Source organism: Miscanthus floridulus, chromosome 13, assembly GCF_019320115.1.
Source record: "Miscanthus floridulus cultivar M001 chromosome 13, ASM1932011v1, whole genome shotgun sequence".
Lineage (NCBI taxonomy): Eukaryota > Viridiplantae > Streptophyta > Magnoliopsida > Poales > Poaceae > Miscanthus > Miscanthus floridulus.
In genome coordinates this window covers 3,390,637-3,415,051 of record NC_089592.1, presented here as the reverse complement: position 1 = coordinate 3,415,051, position 24,415 = coordinate 3,390,637, and the positions used below count along the sequence as shown (strand labels likewise).

The window sequence follows — 24,415 nt, the reverse complement described above, 5'->3', positions numbered from 1 at the left end:
GGGGACAAGCTGAAAACAGCTAGTTAGGTCATTTCTTCATTCAGATAAAATACAAAATGATAGTTTTTAATAAAAGGTGTCATATAATTACAAGAGTTTGAAACTAACATGAGATAAAAACATTTGTAACAACTAATAAGATCATAATTTAAAAAGTTATTAAAAATCTAAAGTTATGACATCATGAGACTTGAGCTGCAACAAGACACCATAACAACCATTAAGAAAAAGAGCCACCATATAACCTATAATTTTCGACTAAGTGTATGTTTGTGTACCCAAGGCACCTAGAGGTGATGCAAAATAAAAAGTCTATGATACGGATGGAAAAACCTACAAAATAATTGATAAATTTAGTATAGCCGGATAGAGATTACAGAGCATCTATATTCAAATTTGTGTTACAAAATAAACATAAAGGAGACTAGGAGAGCACAAGGATATGTATTATACATGAGTTTATCGAAAATAGTTAGAACAGCAGTACCTGACTTCGCATATATAACAGCACAAAAGAAGCATAGAGTTCTTTTCAACAAGTATGCAGAAAAATGATAAATTAGATATCGAATCAATGAATACAATTACACAACATTATTTAATAAGCACTAAGCAGTAGAAGAGCGCACATGGCGCGCACTACCACCAGCAGGCATCGTCCGGCCGGCGACGACGAGGCACCACGCCTTCACGCGGCGCTCACGGCCTCCATGAACTCCTCATCGGCGATTAGCCTGACAAGCGCCTCAGGAGACAGGCACACCTCCCGCGCCATGCTGCCTCTGCCATCGCGACCCTCGTACACGGTCACCTTCCCGTCCACCTTGTTCCCAGAGCCGCTCCGGACGGCCAACGGCCGGCCCCATCCAAAGTCATTGCCATACACGTCGAACCGTGGCGAGCTCCCAGTCACGGTATGCGCACGGTTCCTGGAGGGTTTCGCATACAGCAGGTTGGGCTTCTGGGCCCAATACACGAGATTGTTCCTCACCTTCGCCTCGTCAAACGACGCCACAAAGCGGGTTCAGGAGCCACGCCGCCCAGCCGAGGCCTTTGTCCAAGACGTTGCTGACGGTGGATTTTGCAACATCAAGTACCACAGCGTTGCCCATGTACTCTTGTGGTATACTCTTCACCCGAGCGCAACATCCAATGGCAAGCTTGTACGTGGTCTCCAGGTGTGGTGCGAGCCCCCGGGCTCGGCACGCCGCTCGCCAAAGGTGAGCAAGCAGGGACTGCAACGAGGAGATGGTGGCCGTCGCAGTTCCAGCCATCTCGGCATTTGCCTTCTTCTTGAGCCTTTTTACGCTCTCCGAAGAGAAGTGGAAGAAACATTCCTGCACCGGCGTGTACTCAGGTCGCCGGACAATGTCCTCCAGCTTGCCGAAGGGTAGAGGGATTGGCACAGGGCAGGTGTCGAGGAACCACCTGTCCAGCACAGGCAGCGGTGTGGACAGCTTGTACCCTTCACCTCCACCACTGCTATGCCGGTTTATCTCCGACTGTTAGAATAGGCGCCCTAATGGGCTGGCCTTGGGCCTAGCGCCTAGCCTGTTAGGCTGGCTGCCTTAGGGGTTAAGATAGATAGATTACATTGATAAGGCAAGGATCACCGTTGATTGGGTGTTTCTATAAACCCTATTGATCCTTGCCTATATATTGTACCATGTACTGTTGCTAATCTATCAATCAATTCCCGAGACCTATTCGCTCTCATGGTATCAAAGCCGCCTAGGTTTAGGTCTCCTTTTCCGCTGCCCACTCCACGCGCGCCGGCCCCTCGCCGCGCTGCGCCCCTCCGCGCGCCACCATGCCCTCCACCCCTCCAGCAACCCCCAGGGCTGGGGACGATCTGGCCGCCTCCTCTGCCACCATCCAGGCAGACGCCGTCGCCCAACGCCTCGCCGCGGAGAAGGCCAACGAGGCTGCCGCCGCTGCTCAGCGTCTTGAGCGCGAGCGTCAGGCTGCACATGATGCTGCCCTAGCACGCGCCCTACAGGCCGAGGAGGAGGCCACAGCCGCGACTAAGGATCGCGACGCCGCCGCCCAGCGCGCTAGCGAGGCACTGGCGCGCGATGCCAAGGAGCGGGCGGCCGCTGCTGCCGCCATTGCTCCGGAACCCTCTGGCGCCGCACCTGGAGGCACTTCAGCGCCGCCACCCGATCTTCGGGCTGCCATGCTGCATCACGAGGCCGTTGCCCTTCTGCAGCTCCATGCTCGGGCTGTTGCGGTCAGCAACATCCGGAACCACGTCACCACCATCCTCGACGTCGATTCCGGTAACTTCAACCGTTGGCGTGATCATTTTCTTCTCATCCTCGGCAAGTTCTCCCTCTAGGATCACGTTCGAGAGGAACCTCCAGCCCCAATTCCTCCTGATTGGGCCCGGATGGACTGCGTCGTCAAGTCCTGGATCGTCGCCACGCTCACCGACGACCTTGGCGAGATCATCTCCGCCCAGGGCTCCACCACTCGGCATGCCTGGCTCGCCGTCGAGTCGCAGTTCCTTGGTAACCGCGAGGCTCGCTCCATCCACCTCGAGACGCGGTTTCGCAACTTCGTCCAGGGCGACCTCTCCGTCACCGACTACTGCCGCAAGCTGAAAAAGATGGCCGATGATCTCACGGCCCTTGGCGAGGTCGTCACCGACCGCACGCTCGTCCTCAACGTGATCCGCGGCCTCAACGAGCGCTTCAGCCACGTTGGGACGCTCCTTCGTCGCGCTCGACCGTTCCCTAACTTCCTGGAGGTTCGTGACGACCTCATCCTCGAGGAACTCACCATGGCGACCCGCAAGGACGCACCTGCCACTGCGCTCGCCGCCTCCACCACTCCCAGCCCTACCCCTGCGTCCTCCGGCACGGGCGCTGGTGGGAACTCCAAGCCGCCTAACAACCGTCGCAGCAAGCGCGGCGGTGGCGGCAAAGGCAACAGCGGCGGTGGCCCTCCTGGACAGGGGTCACGCCCCACTGGTGGCGCACAACAGCAGCAGCAGCAGCCGGCCGGCGGGCGACCATGGCCCAGCGTCTACAACCCCTGGACCAGGACCATTCAGATGTGGCCAGGGGGACCTCGTCCACCACTGGCACCCATCCTAGTGCCTCCTCACTTGCAAGCGCAGCAGCAGGCACAACAACACGCGCAGCAGCAGGCCTTCCTCGCCCAACAGCAGCAGCACGCCCTTGCTGCCCACCAGCAGGCCGCCGCCCTCCTTGCTCCTGATGGCACTGGACAGTGGGTCACCCCCGGGTATTACAACCCGGTGGCCGACCTCCCCTCTTGGGACCTGACGGCCCTCGCCTCCGCCTTCAGCACAACATCACTGACCCCTCCTACGTCCAACGAGTGGTACTTCGACTCAGGTGCTACTTCACATATGACATCTCAGTCCTCCTCTCTTTCACATGTTCTTCTCCCGCGGTACCCTACTCCTTCATCCATTGTTGTCGGTAATGGCTCTCTTCTTCCAGTCACTGCCACTGGCTCTACAGAGTTGTCTCGTAATTTACGTCTTAATAATGTCCTTGTGTCGCCACAAATTATTAAGAATCTTATCTCTGTTCGCCGATTTACTACCGACAATAATTGTTCTGTTGAGTTTGACCCCGCTGGTTGTTCTGTGAAGGTTCTTCCATCTCGGACCGAGATCGTCAGGTGCAATAGCTCTGGGCCACTATACCCTCTGCGCCTACCCCCAGCACACTCCCTTGTCGCCCAGGCTTCCTCCCCGCTGTGGCATCGGCGTCTTGGCCACCCCGGTCATGAGGCGTTGTCGAAGCTTGCGTCTAGTGTCTCCTGTCATATTCAGGATTGCTTAGAGTTATGTCATGCTTGTCAGTTAGGGCGTCATGTTCGTTTGCCCTTTCATGAGTCCACCTCTCGTGCGTCTAGCAAGTTTGATCTTATACATTGTGATTTATGGACCTCTCCAGTTGTCAGCATTTCTGGTTATAAATACTACTTGGTCATACTTGATGATTGCACTCATTATTTGTGGACGTTTCCTTTGCGGCTTAAATCTGACACTTTCAGCACGCTTGCTCACTTCATCGCTCACGCCTCCACCCAGTTTGGCGCCCGGGTCAAGGCTGTTCAGTGCGACAACGGGAGAGAGTTTGACAACTCTAGCTCCCATCAATTTTTCCTCGCTCAGGGCATCCACCTTCGCATGTCCTGTCCCTACACATCGTCTCAAAACGGTAAAGCTGAACGCATTATTCGCTCCATCAATAATGTTGTTCGCTCACTGCTCTTTCAGGCGTCCATGCCTCCGTCCTACTGGGTAGAGGCTCTCTCTACAGCCACTGTTCTGCTCAACATACTGCCTACCAAGACTCTACAGTTTTCCACGCCGCACCTTGCCCTGTTCGGCAAGCCACCAGCATATGATCATCTACGAGTCTTCGGTTGCAAATGTTACCCAAACATATCGACTACTGCACCCCACAAACTCGCTCCTAGGTCTGTCCTATGTCTTCCTAGGCTATTTCGCTCATCACAAAGGGTATCGCTGCCTTGACCTCTCCTCCAATAGAGTCATCGTCTCCCGGCACGTCATCTTCGATGAAACGGCCTTTCCCTTTGCTGAGCGCCATGGTCCTACTGCTCCAGCGGACCTACAGTTCCTCGATGACGATACTACTGACCCTGTGCTCCCTCCTATTGGACCGATGCACAAGTTTTTGTCTGCAGGAACACCACCTAGCACCGCTGATGTCTCCAGCGCCCCTGCCGGTCCCACTGCGACTGTGCCTGGGGCGCCCCTGCCTGCTGATGATGCTGATGATCCACCGGCGCCCGCGCTCTACATTCCACCAGCGCTGCGGGCGTCGGGGACACCTACCGCGCCACGCATGGCCACGGCGTTGCCCAGCACGCCTAGAGAGGCCTCCCCGCTCTACATCCTGCCTGCCCTGCGTGTAGGCGCAGGACCCCCGCCTGGGTTCCCACCTCTCCGATCGGATCGGGCCTTCACATACCACTACACGCGTCGACCCCGACCGCTTGCTCCTCCTGTACCAGCCGCCCCGACACCGCCTGCTCTAGCTGCTCCTGCACCGGCCGCCCCACTACCCAAGGGCGCCGTTGCTGTCACTCCAGTGATGAACCAGCACGCTATGGGCACGCGGTCGAAGAGCGGCTATCGGATGCCTGCCGCCTACCACGCCGCCCCCCTCTCTGCAGTGCCAAAGACCTTTCGTAGCGCTCTCGCTGACCCCAATTGGCGAGCGGCTATGGAAGAACATAGTGCTCTCTTGCAGAATCACACTTGGGACCTCGTGCCTCGACCTCCTCGGGCCAACGTCGTCACTGGCAAGTGGATTTTCAAGCACAAGTTTCAGTCCGATGGCTCCCTTGAGCGGTACAAGGCACGCTGGGTTCTTCGTGGCTTTACCCAGCGGCCTGGTGTTGACTTCGATGAGACGTTCAGTCCTATGGTGAAGCCCGCTACTGTCTGCACGGTGCTCTCCTTGGCGCTCTCTCGCACCTGGCCTATCCACCAGCTAGATGTGAAGAACGCCTTCCTTCATGGCAATCTGTCTGAGACTGTGTATTGCCAGCAACCGTCCGGGTTCGAAGATCCAGCTCACCCGGACTTTGTCTGCCTTCTGAAGAAATCCCTATACGGCCTGAAGCAGGCTCCTCGCGCATGGTACAGCCGGATGGCCTCATTCCTACTGTCTATTGGATTTGTTGAAGCCAAGTCAAACACCTCACTTTTTATCTACCAGCGTGGATCAGATACAGCCTACCTGTTGCTCTATGTGGATGACATTGTCCTCACAGCTTCCTCACCCGGTCTCCTTCGGCGGATTATCTCAGCGCTTCAGCAGGAGTTCGCCATGAAAGACCTCGGTACATTGCATCACTTCCTTGGTATGCAGGTTCAGCGAAGTGGTGATGGCCTCCTCCTCTCACAGCGACAGTATATGCTAGACATTCTGGAACGTGCAGGGATGACAGAGTGCAAGCCGTGCTCCACTCCAGTTGACACCAATCCGAAGGTTGCTGCAGCTGATGGGGCCCTGTGTCTGATGCTACAGACTTCCGCAGCCTTGCCGGAGCTCTCTAGTACCTGACGTTCACCCGCCCAGACATTGCATATGCAGTTCAGCAGGTCTGCCTCCACATGCATGATCCTCGTGAGCCTCACCTTGCTGCCCTGAAGAGGATTCTTCGCTACGTTCGAGGCACTCTTCACCTTGGTCTCCTGCTGCGACCGTCTACTTCGCCTGATCTTGTCGTCTACACCGACGCTGACTGGGCTGGTTGTCCGGACACTCGCAAGTCCACCTCAGGCTATGCGGTGTTCCTTGGCGACAACCTTGTTTCCTGGTCCTCGAAGCGCCAGAACATAGTGTCAAGATCCAGTGCTGAAGCCGAGTATCGCGCGGTGGCCAACGAAGTTGCAGAGGCTACTTGGCTCCGCCAGCTACTTCTAGAGCTACATGCCCCTCTACGACGCGCCACACTGGTGTATTGTGACAACATCAGTGCCGTCTACATGCCCTCCAACCCGATTCAGCATTAGCGCACCAAGCACATTGAGATCGATCTTCACTTCGTCCGAGAGCGAGTCGCCGTTGGTGATCTTCGTGTTCTGCATGTTCCCACATCTTTGCAATATGCAGATATCTTCACCAAAGGGCTGCCTACTTCAGTTTTCATGGAGTTCAGGTCCAGTCTAAACATGCAGAGTGGCTGACGATTTGACTGCGGGGGCGTATTAGAATAGGCGCCCTAATGGGTAGGCCTTGGGCTTGGCGCCTAGCCTGTTAGGCTGGTTGCCTTAGGGGTTAAGATAGATAGATTACATTGATAAGGCAAGGATCATCGTTGATTGGGTGTTTCTATAAACCCTATTGATCCTTGCCTATATATTGTACCATATACTGCTGCTAATCTATCAATCAATTTCCGAGACCTATTCGCTCTCACCGACGAGGTGTTGAAGAAAAGCCATAATGTGGCCCCATCGGCGACGGCATGGTTGAGTGACATGGCAATAAAGATGCCATTTGCGAGCTCGGTGACCTGCGCAGCCAGCATAGGGAGGGAGCTCACGATAGCTTCCACATTCAGCAGCCTGTTCAGCGGGAAGAAGGACCACACGACTGACGGGATGTACACTGGGGTGGTTATGTGGCTCACGGTGACCTCAGGAGCCACGGCATGAATGAACTCGGCGCCTTCACCATTGCAGCAGAGAGATGGTGAGGCTCGGACTTGAAACACCGTACGTGGTCTCTGAGGCGGTGAGACGGCCGGCCAGTGGGTAGAAATGGCCCAGCGCGCTAGCGAAGGACGAAGCAAGGTCATCGACGAGTTGTACACCTCCTGTCCCAGGCTTGGGCAGGAGGATCCCCTTCTGGATGTGGTCCACCGTGATCAGCGCGAGATCCCATGGAGTCAAGTGAATGATCTCTGGCTCTAACAGCACCATGTTCGGTGTGCTTCCTGACTCTCGCTGGACCAAACGCCTACACACGATTTGGACACTGCCGGTGGAGCCTTCCATTTTTGTCATTATGGTTGCCAGTTGCCGCTCGAGGCTGCTGAGTAGACAGCTTATAATCTGAGACGCCCACTTAAGTGTGCCCAACAGAACGCTGCCTTATTGCCGTATCTGATACTCTGGTAGTGGTACGCAAAGCATGGCCTGCTACTTACTTTTCTGAAAATGGAAGCAATCACCATTGTTAGTTTGGTTCTCTTCAAATGAGAAGATTCCAGAGACATAATGCATTATTTTTTTTCTACTACACATTGACAGATAAATCCCAACATATTTGATGTCCCAGATTTCCCATGAAATCCCCATCCTTTTCCATGAAGGTCTAATGGAGCAGTATCGCTATTTTATTAATATAGGTTATTAGCTACTGTAGTTTTGCATAATATAATGGAAATAAAGATTAAATACCAAGAAACTATACAAACACAGTAATCAACGGATACACGAAAAGGACAAAGAAAAATAAACAGTGATTGTGGGATAGGCTAAAGCTAGAGGCCAGAAAAAAGAGCAGCTAACAACAGCCCCCATGTCCCAAAAAAACTACTGAGATAGCAAACACACCTTACACTTGACGGCTGTTGGCAGCCGGCCTCCCAGGTGGCAGCAGCTTCAACCACACACACACACTGGTTATAGGCTAGAGGAGGAAGAAGAGGGGCGAGAACAGAGCACACACGGCCAAGTGCAGCAACTGAATTGTCTTCTCTCTATTCCATTCCATATAGTATATACAACTATGAGTAGTAGCTGAACAACTACAAGGTAAACTAGTACCATGGCTGAGATCAACCTCAACTACTTTACATGGCTTACATCAGCCTTGACTTAGTGGCCTATTGCCATACCAGCTGCAGTAGAGAGGGGAGAAGAAAAGGATAGCAAGGAATTGACATATTGCCAACTTCCTGCAGCAAAATACAAGAGCCCAGCAGCAGATTATCTTACAACAGCCTACTCAAACAACCTCAAATCAAAAAGGGCGTACCCACCCAGTGCAGAGAGCTCCCGCACTGTGCAGGGTCTGGGGAAGGGTATTAGTGGCAAGTCTTACCCTCGCCTGTGCAATGCGAGGAGACTGCGACTCGAACCCGGGACTTTCCGGTCACTACCGCTTGCACCAGGCCCGCCCTTCTAAACAACCTCAAATCAAATGAAAAACAAAAGTTTGAAGTTTGCTTATGCTGATATGCTCCAGTAAAAAGATTATCAACTTCCATAAATGATTGAACAAAATTACCAGAGCTGTCCTTCATTCGTGCAATTCAGAGGTTGGCCAGCTGCTCCGAGGCAACAGAGGTGGTAGACTGGTTCTGAAATTGCAATGACCATGATGAATCACATGAGTGCAGAATCAGTAAAAGAAGTTCACGCACCAGTCTATCCATGAGCAAAGACAGCAAACAAATATGAAAAGCGGCAGGCAGCTGGGAGATTTGGTGAGCCAAAACACGAGAGGAGGCAGGGGGCGTAAGCGGACGGACAGGTGTAGTGCGGATGGACCTGACGGCGACGGCGACTCGAAGCAGGCGGACAGGTGCGCTGCAGATGGCCGACAGTAGCGGGCGGCAGGTGCGGACGGCCGGCAGTGACAGGGACTCGAGGAGGCGGACACTTCAATAGAGGAGCACCCAAGCGGAGATGCAGGGCCGCCACATCTGCTGCTCGTTCGCGGACGGACGGCCGACGGGGGCAGAGACTCGAGGCGGACGAGCAGGTGTGAACGGCCGATGGCAGCAGGGGCGGAGATACAGGAACGGCTCCACAGCAGGTGCGGACGGCCAAGGGGAGATGCAGGGGCAGCTGGCCGGTGGACTCGAGCAGAGGAGCAGGCAAGCAGAGCTCGAGGTCCGCCCGCCGCCTTCTCTCTTCCTCTCCCCTCGCCCGCACTCGCGGTAAATGCCTCGGGCGGTAGATTTCCCGCGCAAACAACACTATATGTGTCAGTTCCCGCCCTTTTGCTTTTGGCGCGGACGCGCGGTCGATTCCCGCAGGGTCGCAGTCATTTTGGCGCACTTCCCCCACGAATTCGCGTCTGGCGTCCGCGGCAGGGCTGTAGGCGTCCGCCCGACGCCATTCTACGCCTAGGCGATGCCTAATTCAATATGGCGGACGCCATACGAGTGCAGGTCGTGGCGCCCCCAACGCCCAGCGCCTCTATCAGGCCTTGTCGCCTAGCCGACGCCTAGGCGACGCCTCATAAACCATGAAAAAGAACAGTGTCAAATGATAATAGTATGCAAATTTTTGTATTACCGTGCCAAATTGTTTGTGATCGTGCTTGAAGGCAGTATTCGAAATGACATCTTTAATTTGTATGTAGCAATGAAAGGTCCTCTGTTAAAAGAACAATGAAATAAAGAGAAATCAGTGCATCAGACGCCAATATTATCCTCAAGTTAGTAAGAACTTGAAACATAGATTGCCAAGATTGAGTCCCTTTCGAGAAAGGGAAAATTGGTCTCATAGCATTGAAAGATCGCCATATCTGGAAAATACCATTGAAACTTTGCCGCTCCGTAAAATACCAACGAAAGAATGCATCGTCACCTGGGTATAGCATCCGTCACGTTTTGAGCAAACGTCGTCGCCTCCATCAAGCTCCTCCCCTTGTCCGTCGTGAAGTGAGTACGGCCGCTGCCTCTGCTCTAGGTGGGACCGCTCCAACTACTGCCGGTCCGCGCTCACCTAAGTTCGCCGCCGCCAGCCGCCGAAACCGGCGGCTCGTCTCGCCAGCACCGTGGTCAGCGACGTTACTGCTGCTGCCGCCGCCGGCATGGCTCGGACCGGCCTCCCCCGAGCTGCCAGCAGCAGGCTCCTTGGTCTACGGATTCCGGCCGAGGCCGCCCGCGAAGCAGTCCATGGAGAAGGAGTGCGTGATGGGCTCCTGCGCCCTTGTTCGGGAACCTACAGGAGCTCCCGTACACCACCCTCGCCGCGGCATCGATGCGCCGCACATCGCCGAGCTGCAGGACGCGTCGTGGTCGTCGCGCAGCATCCCGCGCCGTCGTTGTCGCCTTTTCCTCGTGCGCGCGCGAGCCTGCCTGCCTCATGTCGCCGTCGTCCCGCCGCTGTCTGTTGGCTCGCGGGGGCGCGGGCGGCTGGATCTACTGGGTCGGCGCTCGGCCGCGCGCGGTTTTGTCCGCTACTCGACAGTGCGACGTTGCGTCCCCTTCATGTATCATATCGCTAGCGGCTTCCCCCACATCCCAGAGCCCACAAGTGTTGCCGTCTTGCATTGGTTGCCGCCTTGCTTTCTTGCGGGGCGGCCTGGGCTGCTGCGGCCGGGCGTCTCGTGCCTTTGACCGTGATGAGCCAGAGCATTTCCGTCTTCTGTCGCTCGGAGCTCAAGCCCGGCGCCTGTCCTTGCCTCGGACGCTACCGCTGAGCACTCCAGCGCCGACGCCCTACGCCGCTGGTGCCATGCTCGCGGCTCGCCCCGGCTCGGCAAAGCCGCCTCCGCTGGAGCTGCACCGCACCAGCCCGCGATTCCACCCGCAGCAGCCAGACGCCGGAGCTTGCCGTCACGGGCACCAGGGCCTGCCCGCCGCCACCGTACTGCCCGGAGCTCCCCGCACCGGAGCCGAGTGCGGTCAGCACGGAGCACCCGCACGCGTCGGAGCCGACGCCGCGCCAGAGGCTGGAGCTGAGCGCCGCCGGCACCAAGGTAGTCGCCGCCGTCGCTCTGCTCTCTCCCTCTGGAACGGGTCCCACCTAGAGCAGAGGCAGCGGCCGCACTCACCTTAGGAAGGAGAAGGGGAGGAGCTTGACGGAGGCGACGACGTTTGCTCAAACGTGACGGAATGCTATATCCGTGTGACGATGCATTCTTTTGATGGTATTTTACGGAGCGGCAAAATTTGAATGGCATTTTCCAGATACAACGATCTTTCAATGCTACGAGACCAATTTTCCCTTCGAGAAAAGAAAGGGCACAATGGTTCAGTCCAATGCCTCTACTACTTAGCACGAGACTACAACAACAACAACAATAACAAAGCCTTTAAGTCCCAAACAAGTTGGGGTAGGCTAGAGTTGAAACCCAACAGAAACAATCAAGGTTCAGGCACGTGAATAGCTGTCTTCCAAGCACTCCTATCTAAGGCTAAGTCTTTGGGTATATTCCATCCTTTCAAGTCTCCTTTTATTGCCTCTACCCAAGTCAACTTCGGTCTTCCTCTGCCTCTCTTCACGTTACTATCCTGACTTAGGATTCCACTACGCACCGGTGCATCTGGAGGTCTTCGTTGCACATGTCCAAACCATCTCAACCGGTGTTGGACAAGCTTTTCTTCAATTGGCGCTACCCCTAATCTCTCACGTATATCATCGTTCCGAACTCGATCCCTTCTTGTATGCCCGCAAATCCAACGCAACATACGCATTTCCGCGACACTTAGCTGTTGAATATGTCGTCTTTTCGTAGGCCAACATTCTGCACCATACAACATAGCAGGTCTAATCGCCGTCCTATAAAACTTGTCTTTTAGCTTCTGTGGTACCCTTTTGTCACATAGGACACCAGACGCTTGCCGTCACTTCATCCACCCTGCTTTGATTCTATGGCTAACATCTTCATCAATATCCCCGTCCCTCTATAGCATTGATCCTAAATATCGAAAGGTATCCATCCTAGGCACTACTTGACCTTCCAAACTAACATTTTCCTCCTCCCGAGTAGTAGTGCCGAAGTCACATCTCATATACTCAGTTTTAGTTCTACTAAGTCTAAAACCTTTGGACTCCAAAGTCTCCCGCCATAACTCCAGTTTCTAATTCACTCCTGTCCGGCTTTCATCAACTAGCACTACATCGTCCGCGAAAAGCATACACCAAGGGATGTCCCCTTGTATGTCCCTTGTGACCTCATCCATCACTAAAGCAAACAAATAAGGGCTCAAAGCTGACCCTTGATGTAGTCCTATCCTAATCGGGAAGTCATCCGTGTCTCCATCACTTGTTCGAACTCTAGTCACAACATTGTTGTACATGTCCTTAATGAGCCCAACGTACTTCGTTGGGACTTTATGTTTGTCCAAAGCCCACCACATAACATTCCTTGGTATTTTATCATAAGCCTTCTCCAAGTCAATAAAAACCATGTGTAGATCCTTCTTCTTCTCCCTATACCGCTCCATAACTTGTCTTATTAAGAAAATGGCTTCCATGGTTGACCTTTCGGGCATGAAACCAAATTGGTTCATAGAGACCCGCGTTATTGCTCTCAAGCGATGCTCGATAACTCTCTCCCATAGCTTCATAGTATGGCTCATCAACTTAATTCCTCGGTAATTTGTACAACTTTGAATATCCCCTTTATTCTTGTAGATTGGTACCAATATACTTCTCCTCCACTCATCAGGCATCTTGTTCGATCGAAAAATATGGTTGAACAACTTGGTCAACCATACTACAGCTATGTCCTCGAGGCATCTCCACACCTCGATTGGGATACCATCCGGTCCCATCGCCTTACCTCCTTTCATCCTTTTCAACGCCTCTCTGACCTCAGATTCTTGGATTCTCCGCACAAAGCGCCTATTGGTGTCATCAAAAGAGTCATCCAACTGAAAGGTTGTGTCCATATTCTCACTATTGAACAATTTGTCAAAATACTCTTGCCATCAATGTCGGATCTCATCCTCCTTTACCAAGAGATGCTCCCTTTCATCCTTAATGCACTTAACTTGGTTGAAGTCCCGTGTCTTTCTCTCACGAACCCTAGCCATCCTATAAATGTCCTTCTCTCCTTTCTTCGTACTCAAATGTTGGTAAAGATCCTCGTACGCTCTACCCTTTGCCACACTTACAGCTCGCTTTGCAGTCTTCTTTGCCACCTTGTACTTCTTTATGTTGTCCACACTCCTGTCATGGTAAAAGCGTCTATAGCATTCTTTCTTCTCCTTAATAGCCCTTTGGACTTCCTCGTTCCACCACCAAGTATCTTTAGCCTCGCGTCCCCTTCCTTTGGTTACTCCACACACCTCTGAGGCTACCTTCCGAATGTTGGTTGCCATCTTGTCCCACATATTGTTTATGTCGTCTTCTTCCTTCCAAGAGCCCTCTTTGATAACCCTTTCCCTAAATACCTCTGACGTCTCCCCTTTCAGTTTCCACCACTTTGTTCTTTCAATCTTAGCTTGTTTATCCCTACGGGCACGTACCTGAAAATGAAAATCTGCCACCAAAAGCTTATGTTGAGAAACAACACACTCCCCTGGTATCACCTTGCAATCCAAGCATACTCGTTTGTCCTTTCTTCTTGCGAGGACAAAGTCAATCTGGCTACAGTGTTGTCCGCTACTGAAGGTCACTAGATGAGATTCTCTCTTTCTAAAGAAAGTGTTGGCTATCATCAGGTCAAAAGCTACCGCGAAGTCCAGAACTTCCTCCCCCTCCTGATTCCTACTACCATACCCAAAACCTCCATGAACTGCCTCGAAACCTGCGCTTGTAGTACCTACATGCCCATTAAGATCTTCTCCTATAAAAAGCTTCTCACTACTAGGTATAGCTCTAACCAGGCCATCTAAGTCTTCCCAGAACTGTCTCTTAGCACTCTCGTCGAGACCTACTTGGGGGGCATACGCACTAATTACGTTCAAGACCATATCACCAACGACAAGCTTGACTAAGATAATCCTATCTCCTTGCCTTCTCACTCCCACCACACCATTCTTGAGGCTCTTATCAATCAAAACTCCTACTCCATTTCTAATCGCAACTGTCTCTGTGTACCAAAGCTTAGAAACCTGTATTGTCCACCTCCTTCGCCTTCTGACCCTTCCATTTAGTCTCTTGAACGCATAATATATTTACACGCCTCCTAGTCGCGGTATCCACTAATTCTCTTAACTTACCTGTAAGTGACCCTACATTCCAACTACCTAAACGGATCCTAGTTGGTTCGACTAGCTTCCTTACCCTTCGCACCCGTCGACTCTGATGCGAAGACCCTTGCTCATTTTTCACTACACCCGGGTGCCGATATAGCGCGCCACTAAGGAAGCGACGACCCGATCCTTGGTTACTTGACACCATGCCCAGATCACGACACGGCGCGTCACGGGGGTGACGACCCGGCCCTTGCCCATTTAACACCATACCCGGGTTCCGATACGGCGCGTCGCTAAGAGGGTTACGCCCCAACGATTTTCTTTCGGGTTTCATCTCCATTTAAGTGGCTAAGTTTTTACATTGGCTCGCCACGCCTAACACAACCCTCTTCCTTTACCAGGGCTTGGGACCTGCTATGCTGGGACACCAAAGGCGCCCCACCATAGGCGGAGTTACTACTTAGCACGAGACTACAAGAGGTAAAATGACCTCTACTATCTTCTTTAACATCTTGCTAAGTGAGATAAAATACCACAGAATCAAATCAAGAACAGATGTAAAAGAACCTGGGAAAAAAAATCCAATTCAGAAAATTGTAGCTCAAAGCCTCAAATAACTTCTATCTAGGAAATTATACAGCATATCAAATTTGCTGTACAGAAGTACATCCCAGATATAGGTAGTTCAAACCTCAAAAGCAAGCACGTGTAAACAAATATCTCTAATTTCTAAGCATGTAGACAAAGTACCAGCAAGTAGCATGACAGCAAAAAAAAACATATTACCTCTTCCATGATGCAAAGAACACAAGTTGTTAAGATATTTGCCTAAAATGAAAGCCATGATCCCAAAACAACCTGTTGGATTCCAGCTTTACTGTTACCCACCAAAAGCTTCATTGCATTTCACTTCCTCACTACTAGAGAAATCAGTATCTGTCATGTCATCAGACAAGCCTCCTTGCAGACTGCGGTTTAAGCAATAATCTTGTTCGACTGGACATATGTCATATTGTGACTCCAGTAAGGAATGACTTGGAATCATATTTAGCTCCATCGCACTCATTAATGATTTAACCTTAGTTAGTTCTGGCCAGCGTTTTGCTGATATATACATGTTCGCAATCAATTTGTAGTGACCCGGGTTATTTGTCCTCATTGCCAGCAGCCTCTTTGCAGCTCGATCCCCAATTTCTGTTTTGCCATGGATTCTGCAAGCCTCGATTAGAGTTGCCAACATTGCGGCAGTTGGCTGGAGTGGCATCTTGTTAATTATTTCCTCAGCCATACTCAGCAAACCCTCACGGCAGTACAAATCAACCATGCGAGAAAAATGCTCCACCCTTGGTGCAATGCAAAACACATCAAACATCTCAGCAAATCATAGCTGCCCTTGAGTTACCAGCCCAGAGTGGCTGCAGGTTGAAAGAACAGCAACCATAGTTACATGGTCCACCTTGATATTGTTGGCTATCATTTCATCAAAGAGCTTCAGTGATACATGCCCTTCTCTTTGCATTCCATAGCCCAAAATCAATGAAGTATATGCGTGCCTGTCTTGACATTACATCTGATCAAACACTCTCTGGGCAGCTGCCATCTGTCTAGACTTTGAGTACATATCGACAAGTGAGTTCTGCAGTATGTTAGAGGCACCGAGTCCATGCTTGAAAATGTAGCAGTGCATCTCCCTTCCGTGACAGAGGTGTCCAAAACGTGCAATAAGTGAAAGCATAGTTAAGACAGTAACATCATTTGGAAAGACAGAGGAATAAATTATCTCTCTGAAAAGCAAAATAGCTTCCTCAACCTGGTCCATGAATGCAAATCCTGCTAGCAATGAATTCCATGTTACTATGCTCTGAGTTGAGCATGTTCTGAACAGGCAATATGCAGAGCTCATCATCTGGCATCTAGAGTACATTGTGATCAATGAACTCTCCACGCGCTCAAGCCTATCAAAGCATAGACGAATAGACACAGCATGCAACTCCTTGCCAATCCTCAGATACCCACTCCTAGCACATGCCCTGAGGCCAATCACAACAGTCACAGAATCCACTGCAGCAGGTCAAACGCCTCGCCGTCATTCCCCACCTTCAAATTTCCTGCCGCAACCGCATTCCAAGTGACAATGTTCGCCCCAGGAACCCACTGCAGCAGGTCAAACGCCTCGCCCCACATACCAGCCAACGCGTACCCAGACACCATGGCGTTCCAGCTGGCAACATCACGCGCAGGCATTCCATCAAACACCCTGCGCGCGTCCTCCATCTCCCCGCACTTGGCATACATCCCCACCATAGCGTTCCAGACATACATGTCCAGCCTATATCCCCACGACCGAACGCGCTGCTCAATCTCCCGGCCAACGGAGGCATCCCGTAGCTCGCCGCAAGCGCGCAGAACCGACGGGTACGTGAACCTGTCGGCGGCCACGCCCAGCGCCAGCATCCTGCGGTACGCGAGGACCACGTCGTACCAAAGCCCACGGTCCGCAACTCCGCATACCCCCAGATGAGCAGGTTCCACGGGAACGCCCGCGCCTTTCCGGCCGCCCGCTCGACGGCGGCTCGCGTGGCGGGGAGGTCGCCCAGCGCGATGTAGAAGGTGGCGAGCCTGGGGAGCACCGAGGGGTGCGCGCCGAGGCCGAGCGCGACGGCGCGCGCGTGCGCCTGCTCGCCGGGGCGACGGGCGCGCTGGGACGTGCAGGAGCGTATGAGGGATGAGAGCGACGCTGGTGAGGAGGAGGAGGAGGCAGCGGGTGGCGGCGCCTGCGACGGGGACGGGTCCTGAGCGGGGGCGGCATTAAGCCAAACGGGTGGCAGGCAGCGGCGAATGCGGAGGAGGTGATTGTTGGACAGCGCGCTGCGAGGAGGCGGCCGTGGGCGCATCAAATGGGCGGCACCTCCGCCGCCTTCGTGGCATCACACCTCGCCGCCGGCGGAGAGGGAGGCGGGCGGCCGGAGAATTGGGAGAGAGGGAGGGAGGCAGGGCTCTGACGTGTGGGGCTCTCGGCGCGCCAAGACGCCTTGGTGGGCCCGCCAAGTCGGTGGCACTCCAGGGCTGTGGGGGCGGCTCATGCCAGGCAACGAGGCTGGCCGTGTGAGCAGGCTCTTGGGCTTGGCCCATTACGGACATGCTTTCTGCTTGAGAAATCTCGATTTTTATTTGTTTTTGTACAAAAATAATCGTAGGATTAACTAATGTATAAATAGATTTTTTTTTTAAATTACATGGTACAATGTATACGCCCACAACACGCACGTACACTCACATCTATGAACACACGTAGGCAAACCCTACCCCTATGAGCACCTTCGAAGGACTGAGCCGGCAGATCTCGACATTCACGAAGTCACCACAGGCGCCTCGCTGTCGGGGCCTTTTCGGCTGATATTAAAGCCGGCTGAAGCTGTTTTGTTGTGAGAGAAAAATACTGTAGATTCTAGCTGATAAGCCGGTTGATAAGTTCAAGCGAATAGGCCCTACCACTGAAAGCATAGCGCCGATAAATCCTTGAATAAAAACCAGAAAAATGCGAGCACTCGTGCCAAGTCGAGGACATAAATTCGGATGGGCAGATTCCATCACAAGAAACCTAACCAACAAATCTATGATCAATTCGTTACGGAGAAAAACCCAGCTTTTATAGAAAGCATTAGGGTCTTACAGCATTGAGAAACAAAACTGTCAACCCATCTCGCTGAAACAACTAGATAGAAACCTATAGCCACCAGATAACGAAATCCAAAACCAGATAACGCCTTCCACTTCCCTACCCTCCGACGCCAGAGTCATTCAGCCAAGTCTTCATAGCTTTGAGCTTTTCATCCAAGAACTCGGCATCTTGTTCCCTCAAAAGAATTCTCCATTTCTGCAGAAATTTGAAGATTTTGAGGACAGATAGTTTTTCTTGAATTTTTTTGAAGACAAATAGCTTTTTTCGAATGCACAAAATAATATCCAACGCCAAACCATATTTTCTCCAACCGAAGGGCAACAATACGATATTTTACTTGTTGAAATGGTGAAAATATGTTTTTGGCAAATCATATGGCGCAAATTTTTTTAAGAAAAAAACATATAGTTTAAGCGTACAATTCCTTCTACTTGTGATAATTAACCCATCGACGGGTGACTTTTAAGGAAATTATACCTTTCTCATATTATGTCAAATGAAACTATCTTTATATGAAATTAACTTGATGTGATTTGCAGCTTTATAGCTGACAAATTCTAATCTAAAGTTGTTTACATGAAAGATTGTTACACAGTTCAAATCTAAACCCAACAGAGACGGAATATGGCTGAGCAAAAGCTTCTCAGCAATAACCAATAAGGAACGGTTGAGATCACTGAGCTTCGAGTCCATTTGATCTTTTCTAGAGCTATACCCAATGTATAAACGAGCACAATGTGTATGCACAAAATTACAACCTACATGTGCTTCAAGGGCATGCAATTGCCATGCGAAATGGCGACGTGTCAGCACAACAATAAGAACAAAATCAGGTGCTAGGAACTCGCTAAACCTGTCGCAAACCAAAAAAAACACCAAGACAAAGAAGCCCACCGAGCAGAAGTACGGACGATGGCAGCCCCAACATGGCCAGCGACTTGGGGATGGACACAATATCTAGGTTGGAAGAGACCGCCGACAGCAGCCGAGTCGGCAGGGTTCATTGTGGCCTCCACCCACGTTGTCCTCTTGTCTAGCTCTGGGAGACTAAAGGACGATGTGGGCTAGATAACTCAGGGGCGTTTTTGGTTTAACCCTTTCTCCATCGTCTCTCTCGTAGTCTCAATCGTAGCCATCTAGCCGAGTAGGGAACAGGTTCCACCATCGCCCCTGCTCGGCGACCGATGCGATTTGGGTCGCTCCCTGTCAAATTCAAATCCAATTTGAATTCAGAACCAAACCAAACCAATATATACTCCCTTATAGTCCTAAAATACAAAACAATTTTAGGATCAAATAAGGAGTCGGACAAAAGACTAACTTGCTCCTCACTAATTAGTTAGTTTGGTTGTCAACTTAGTTTAATTTTTTAGTAATACATAATTTAAAAAGACATGCATAGGTATCATTGTTTTTGCCTATCAGTTATAGGAGTCATCTTACGCAAGATGACGTTGAAAAGGAATATATGGATGTGGTTTAGAAGACAACCACGCACAAATGAAATTGAGCAATCTAGAATAACTTATAATATAGGACCTTTTGGTACTTAGGGCATGTTTGATGCACCCAACTAATTAGCTAGCTAAAATTTTAAAGCAAAACTTTAGCTAGCTAAAAGTTCTACCAGCTAAACTTTAGCTAGAGTGTTTGGATCCTCCAGCTAATAAATTCAGCTAAATTTTAGCTGGGTTGATATAGCTAAACTTTAGTTGGTCTTCTAGTTAGGCCGTTTGGATCCCTATCCGCTAAATTTAGTCGGTTAAAGTTTAGCTGGTGCATACCCTGGTATTTTAGGACCGATGGAGTATTATATGGAGAGAGATAAAGAGATGACTAGACGGGAGAGTAGAAATCTCAGGGTGGGAAAACGGAAGTGATTCTTTCTGAATCTCTAGGGAGATCGATACCGGCGTCCACTCCTACCATGGGGTTGCTAGGGCTGCAGCGGCTCATGACCCTGAAGCGCGAGAAGCCGCGGCGTCGCTGGCAAGTACTAACCCGTAGTAAGCTTCAACTCCCTCGCCCTCAGTCCTCTCATTCGTTTTCTTTCGTTCGTAAAAAAGTGATCTTTTTTAAGACAAAAATGATCTAAAATTCAACGGGGCTGAGTTGGAGCTGTCTGACCTGATTTTTGGTGTTGCTGTTGCTGCTGCTGGTGTCTTTCTTAGCTCCGGCGACCACGAGTTAGGGTTCAGTGTTGTGGGAATTCTTCGCCGGGCAGCTAGAGCTCCCAGCCTTAATGGGATGGCGGTTAAAATTGCTCGAGTGAGCTATATACAGATCCTTCTTCAATCTGTGTTTTCCCTGCCGATTCGTTTAGGCCAATGTCAGACGGATATCGAATTTTATTTTGTTTGTGGACTTCTGCCACTTAGATGATTTATTTAGGTTTTCAAAGACTGTTTCTTTTTTCAGCTCACGCTTTAGCCCTGTCCGTTCAGTTCGTATAACGGTATAAGTTGGGATTTGGAAGGAGACTTGAAGAGATTGTTGCATTTTCAGCTCTTCTATCTATCTCATCTCATCTACTTTCATCAGAACTTCAGAAGGATCTTATGCAACCAAACACCGGCAAATTGTACTGGACAAGTCTAGATACGGACTAATACAAGCAATTAACCAGGTCCTATATATCATAACTAATACATGCTCCTTGGTTTGCAGATGGACAAGTTGCTACGGTGAATAAAAGAATCAGGCGCTCTCAACGTGTTGGCGATGGTCGTGCCCAAAATGGCGATGCATTTGATTCAACACCATACCTTCCTGAGGTACGACCGTGACTGCTTTAACCACCCACACTAATTCATTTACTTCTCAAGACTATGCTAGCTGAATACTTCATACGTTTTAAATTGTAAGTCGTTTTGGCTTTCGTAGATACATAGTTTTTACTGTGTATGTAGATTTCAGGTATATCTAGGTGCATAAAAAAAAATTATGTATCTAAAAAGCCAAAACGACTCACAATTTAGGATGGAGGGAGTATTTATTTATAGATAAATACGATATTAGTTCTCTTTATTGCGAATATGTAAATCTATTTGTCAGTCCTGCACTCTTAGTGAATGAATAGCTAGTTACTCGTGCATGCAGGACATCTGGTGATATATACATTCCTTAATGCCAATGCATGATGCTGCTCGTGCCGCATGCCTTTCTCGCGCCTTTCTACGTTCCTGGAGATGTCGTCCTAGCCTCACCTTGAATTTTTTTGAAGGTCATCCTCACCTTGAATTGGCCAACGCTCTGCTCAGAGGAGCATGGAAGAAACTTCAGATACAAGATTGACATGATTCTGAGAAAATACTCGGGCCTTGGCTTGAAGATACTCAACCTTAATTTACATAATAAGAAAAGCACCTTACCTTATATCAACAGTTGGCTCCAGATTGCTCTTAAACCAGGGATCTAAGAGCTCACTCTTTCGTTGTATAAAAAGTATAACTTCCCATGCTCACTTTTATCTGATGGGGTTAGAAACTCAATTCAGCAACTTCAACTTAATTTTTGTGTCTTCGGTCCCACGGTTGAACTTGGTCCCCTGAGAAGCCTAACAAGTCTGCATCTGCGCTGTGTGCATATTACAGAGGATGAATTGGGGTCCCTTCTTGCCAAGTCCCTTTCTTTGCAGCATTTGTACCTTGATGGTTGCAATGAGATAATTATCCTGAAGATACCTTGTGTACTGCATAAGCTCAGCAGACTGGTTGTTCATTCCGAGAGGCCGAGAGTGATAGATAGCAAAGCTCCAAATCTGTGCAGTATTGCCCTCAATGTAGGAGACATAAAGCTCTCACTTGGAGAAGCAATGCAATTGAAGGACATGTGGATGCGTTGTTTGAGTGTTGTCTCTTATGCTCGTGCCGAGCTGACATCCATCGTGCCAAGTGTTGAGACTCTTGATATAAGAACTAATGGAGAGGTATGATCTGAAACTTTTAGGCGCGTCGTCGAGTAGAGGTATATATACACACACCACAGGACAGGAGTCATACCTTGTTTATTTATCTGAGACATGCCATGTTTGTTGTGCAGGCGGTCAATAAACCAATGCTGCCTACCAAATTCCTCAACCTCAAGCACTTGACCATTTATATTTGTGAAGAAGGGACCATATCCCCATCATATGACTATTTTTCTCTGCTTTCCTTCCTTGATGCGTCTCCTTTCTCGGAGACTTTTTTCTTGAAAGTAAGGCTCTGTCCATCTTATCTGATTGCAAAGATTTTTGGTCATGCTTATTAATTTAGTTTGCTGATTTCATCTTCAGGTATCTCAGATAGACATGAAGCATGAATCAGTTTTTGGTGGTTCCTCACATTTTAGGCAGATGCCTGAACACCGACATGACTGCCTCAAGCGAGTGGAGATCATAGGGTTCAACTCTGCAAGAACTAACATGTTGCATTGTTGAGAGTTCAGTCTCACTTGAGCATCTCACTTTGGACACTGTTAATAGTGGTTATAGGTGCTCTGGGGAAGATATACCAGGTTTTGCTACCCCATTCGCAAGACTGTGATCGAGGAATCTTCTAGAACAGTCGTGGCTATAAGAAAGTACATTGAGCTAGGATAAAGTCACACCTACAACTAAGCTGACTGTTCTGGAGCCTTGCACACGGTGTCATTTAATTCCGGTGGATGATGATGAGAATAGTCTATATAGATTCCTGGTGATCTGTTGATGGATTAATTGTCGTAGACGCCACACGTCACCAAAGTGCTATATATAGCCGTTAATCAAACCATTCTCTTTTTGTCCTTACGCTACATATCGATTCTCTTAAGTTATTGCTTTTTGTCCTTAGGCTTTTGCATTCATGCGCATTTGGTGTTTATGTATGTAGAAGGTTTTAAATACATTTAGGAGACGACTATCTCTGTCCTTGATTTTTCCTACTTTTTCTAGAAATCAATTCCTTTTTTCTTGAGCTTAATCTTTTTTGACCTTCTAACAATCTTTTTCATGAGCTCAAAGTATTTTATTTCAGTTCCTCGTCCTTCAATCTATCTCCAACATTTTTCTAGGGATTTTTTTGAGTTTCGAAATATTTTTTGTGACTTAAATAGTATAATTCTAGATTTTTTTGAATTACTTTTAACCGTGAAATTAAATATTCTGAAATTAGAAAACTCTAACCTGAGTCTGGCATATTATTCTACGCTGATGAAAGCAACAATTTCTTGGACATGCTCTCTAAATTTCTGTAGCTAGTTTTGGACTTGTGGTACCTTCTACGCTCTGTGGTTACCTTCTACCCTCTAGTGAAAAAGAAGCCTACGTTGTTTGGTGTGGAACCCTAGCCGATTCTCTTACCGCCGTTTCAAAATCTTGTCGTTAGTGATGAGTAGATCCTGATCAAACGTCATGTTAGTCCAGAAAAAATATGAAGTTAAAATCTTGTCGTCAGTAGTGAATAGATCCGATGCACTAGTGAGTATGCATGGTCAGGCTATTTCTCGGATTTTCCTACTTTAGGATCATTTTTTGAAATGGGCCAGATCATGGGTTCAAAATTATGACCCAATCCTGACTCGATGTACTGACAGGTCGAGTCAGGTCTGGTTTTTTCGAGCCTATCGAGTTGGATGGCCTATAATCAGGTCTAGCGTTGAGTAACTATTGTGATCATCAATTGCTGGGGCCAAAAACTCTATATAGTCTACTACCTCTACAATGTGTTTCTCAATCTTCAGCAAGTAGCGTGATTCAAAGAAAGAAGATGACCTCAAAGGGCCCTCTTTGTACTTTTCTTTTATATTGTTTATTGTTTTGTGAAAGTGTCTTACTTTCCTTAATATATATTAGAGTATATCTTTAAAAAAGGCACAAACCAAAGAGGTCAAAGAAGAATTGGTAAGACAAATAAAACAAGGGAGAGAAAAAAAGATGAAAATGGAGAAAAAGAGACAAGAAAACAAAAAAGCGAAGAGAAGAAGAGGGTAAGGAAAAAGGAAAAATGGAGAAGAGGAGGGGATCGAGGACAAATAAGAAGTAAAAAAAAGCGTAAAAGGAGATGAAAATTGTTAAAAGAGCCTATGATCGACAGCTTCGTACCGTATGATCGACAGCCACCTTGGCCACAACGGCACTGGAAGTGGTGAGTGAGTAGCTGGCGCCAGGTGTTAGATGCCATGATCGTACTGGTACCGGTAAGGAGGCACTAAAGTATATATGATCTTGGCGGATGCCTCGGTTGTGCCGAATATGCAAAGTGGCTCTCAATGGGCCGTGGCGTTAGTTCCAAAACTGTCATGTTATACGAAATAAAATGAAACATTGATGAAACACCTACTTTCAATAGAAAGTTTCATTTTATAGTTTTATAATTATTTAATTTTATGACTCATATAGAGTTGGTAATTATGCCAAGA

At 49.4% G+C, this 24,415-nt stretch overlaps 1 protein-coding gene and 2 pseudogenes across 1 annotated transcript; 1 reads left to right on the top strand and 2 right to left on the bottom strand.

Moving 5' to 3' along the window:
* Nucleotides 1–542: 542 nt before the first annotated feature.
* LOC136500427 (uncharacterized acetyltransferase At3g50280-like) lies at nt 543–9,760 on the bottom strand (annotated as a pseudogene).
* Nucleotides 9,761–16,401: 6,641 nt separating this feature from the next.
* LOC136499290 (pentatricopeptide repeat-containing protein At1g71490-like) lies at nt 16,402–17,246 on the bottom strand. Its single transcript, XM_066495002.1, has 2 exons — nt 16,864–17,246; nt 16,402–16,807 (listed from the first exon to the last, which is right to left on the bottom strand). Exons 1-2 carry the CDS (start codon nt 17,244–17,246, stop codon nt 16,402–16,404), a joined length of 789 nt encoding a protein of 262 aa, XP_066351099.1.
* Nucleotides 17,247–19,961: 2,715 nt separating this feature from the next.
* On the top strand, nt 19,962–22,725 carry LOC136499289 (uncharacterized; annotated as a pseudogene).
* The last annotated feature ends 1,690 nt before the right edge of the window (nt 22,726–24,415 follow it).

Excerpts from the sequence above, each read along its gene's own strand:
- LOC136499290 (XM_066495002.1), bottom strand. The coding sequence starts at position 17,246 with ATGCGCCCACGGCCGCCTCCTCGCAGCGCGCTGTCCAACAATCACCTC. Across the intron at positions 16,808-16,863 it reads TGGAACCTGCTCATCTGGGG|GATGCTGGCGCTGGGCGTGG; the intron begins GTATGCGGAGTT and ends CGCGTACCGCAG.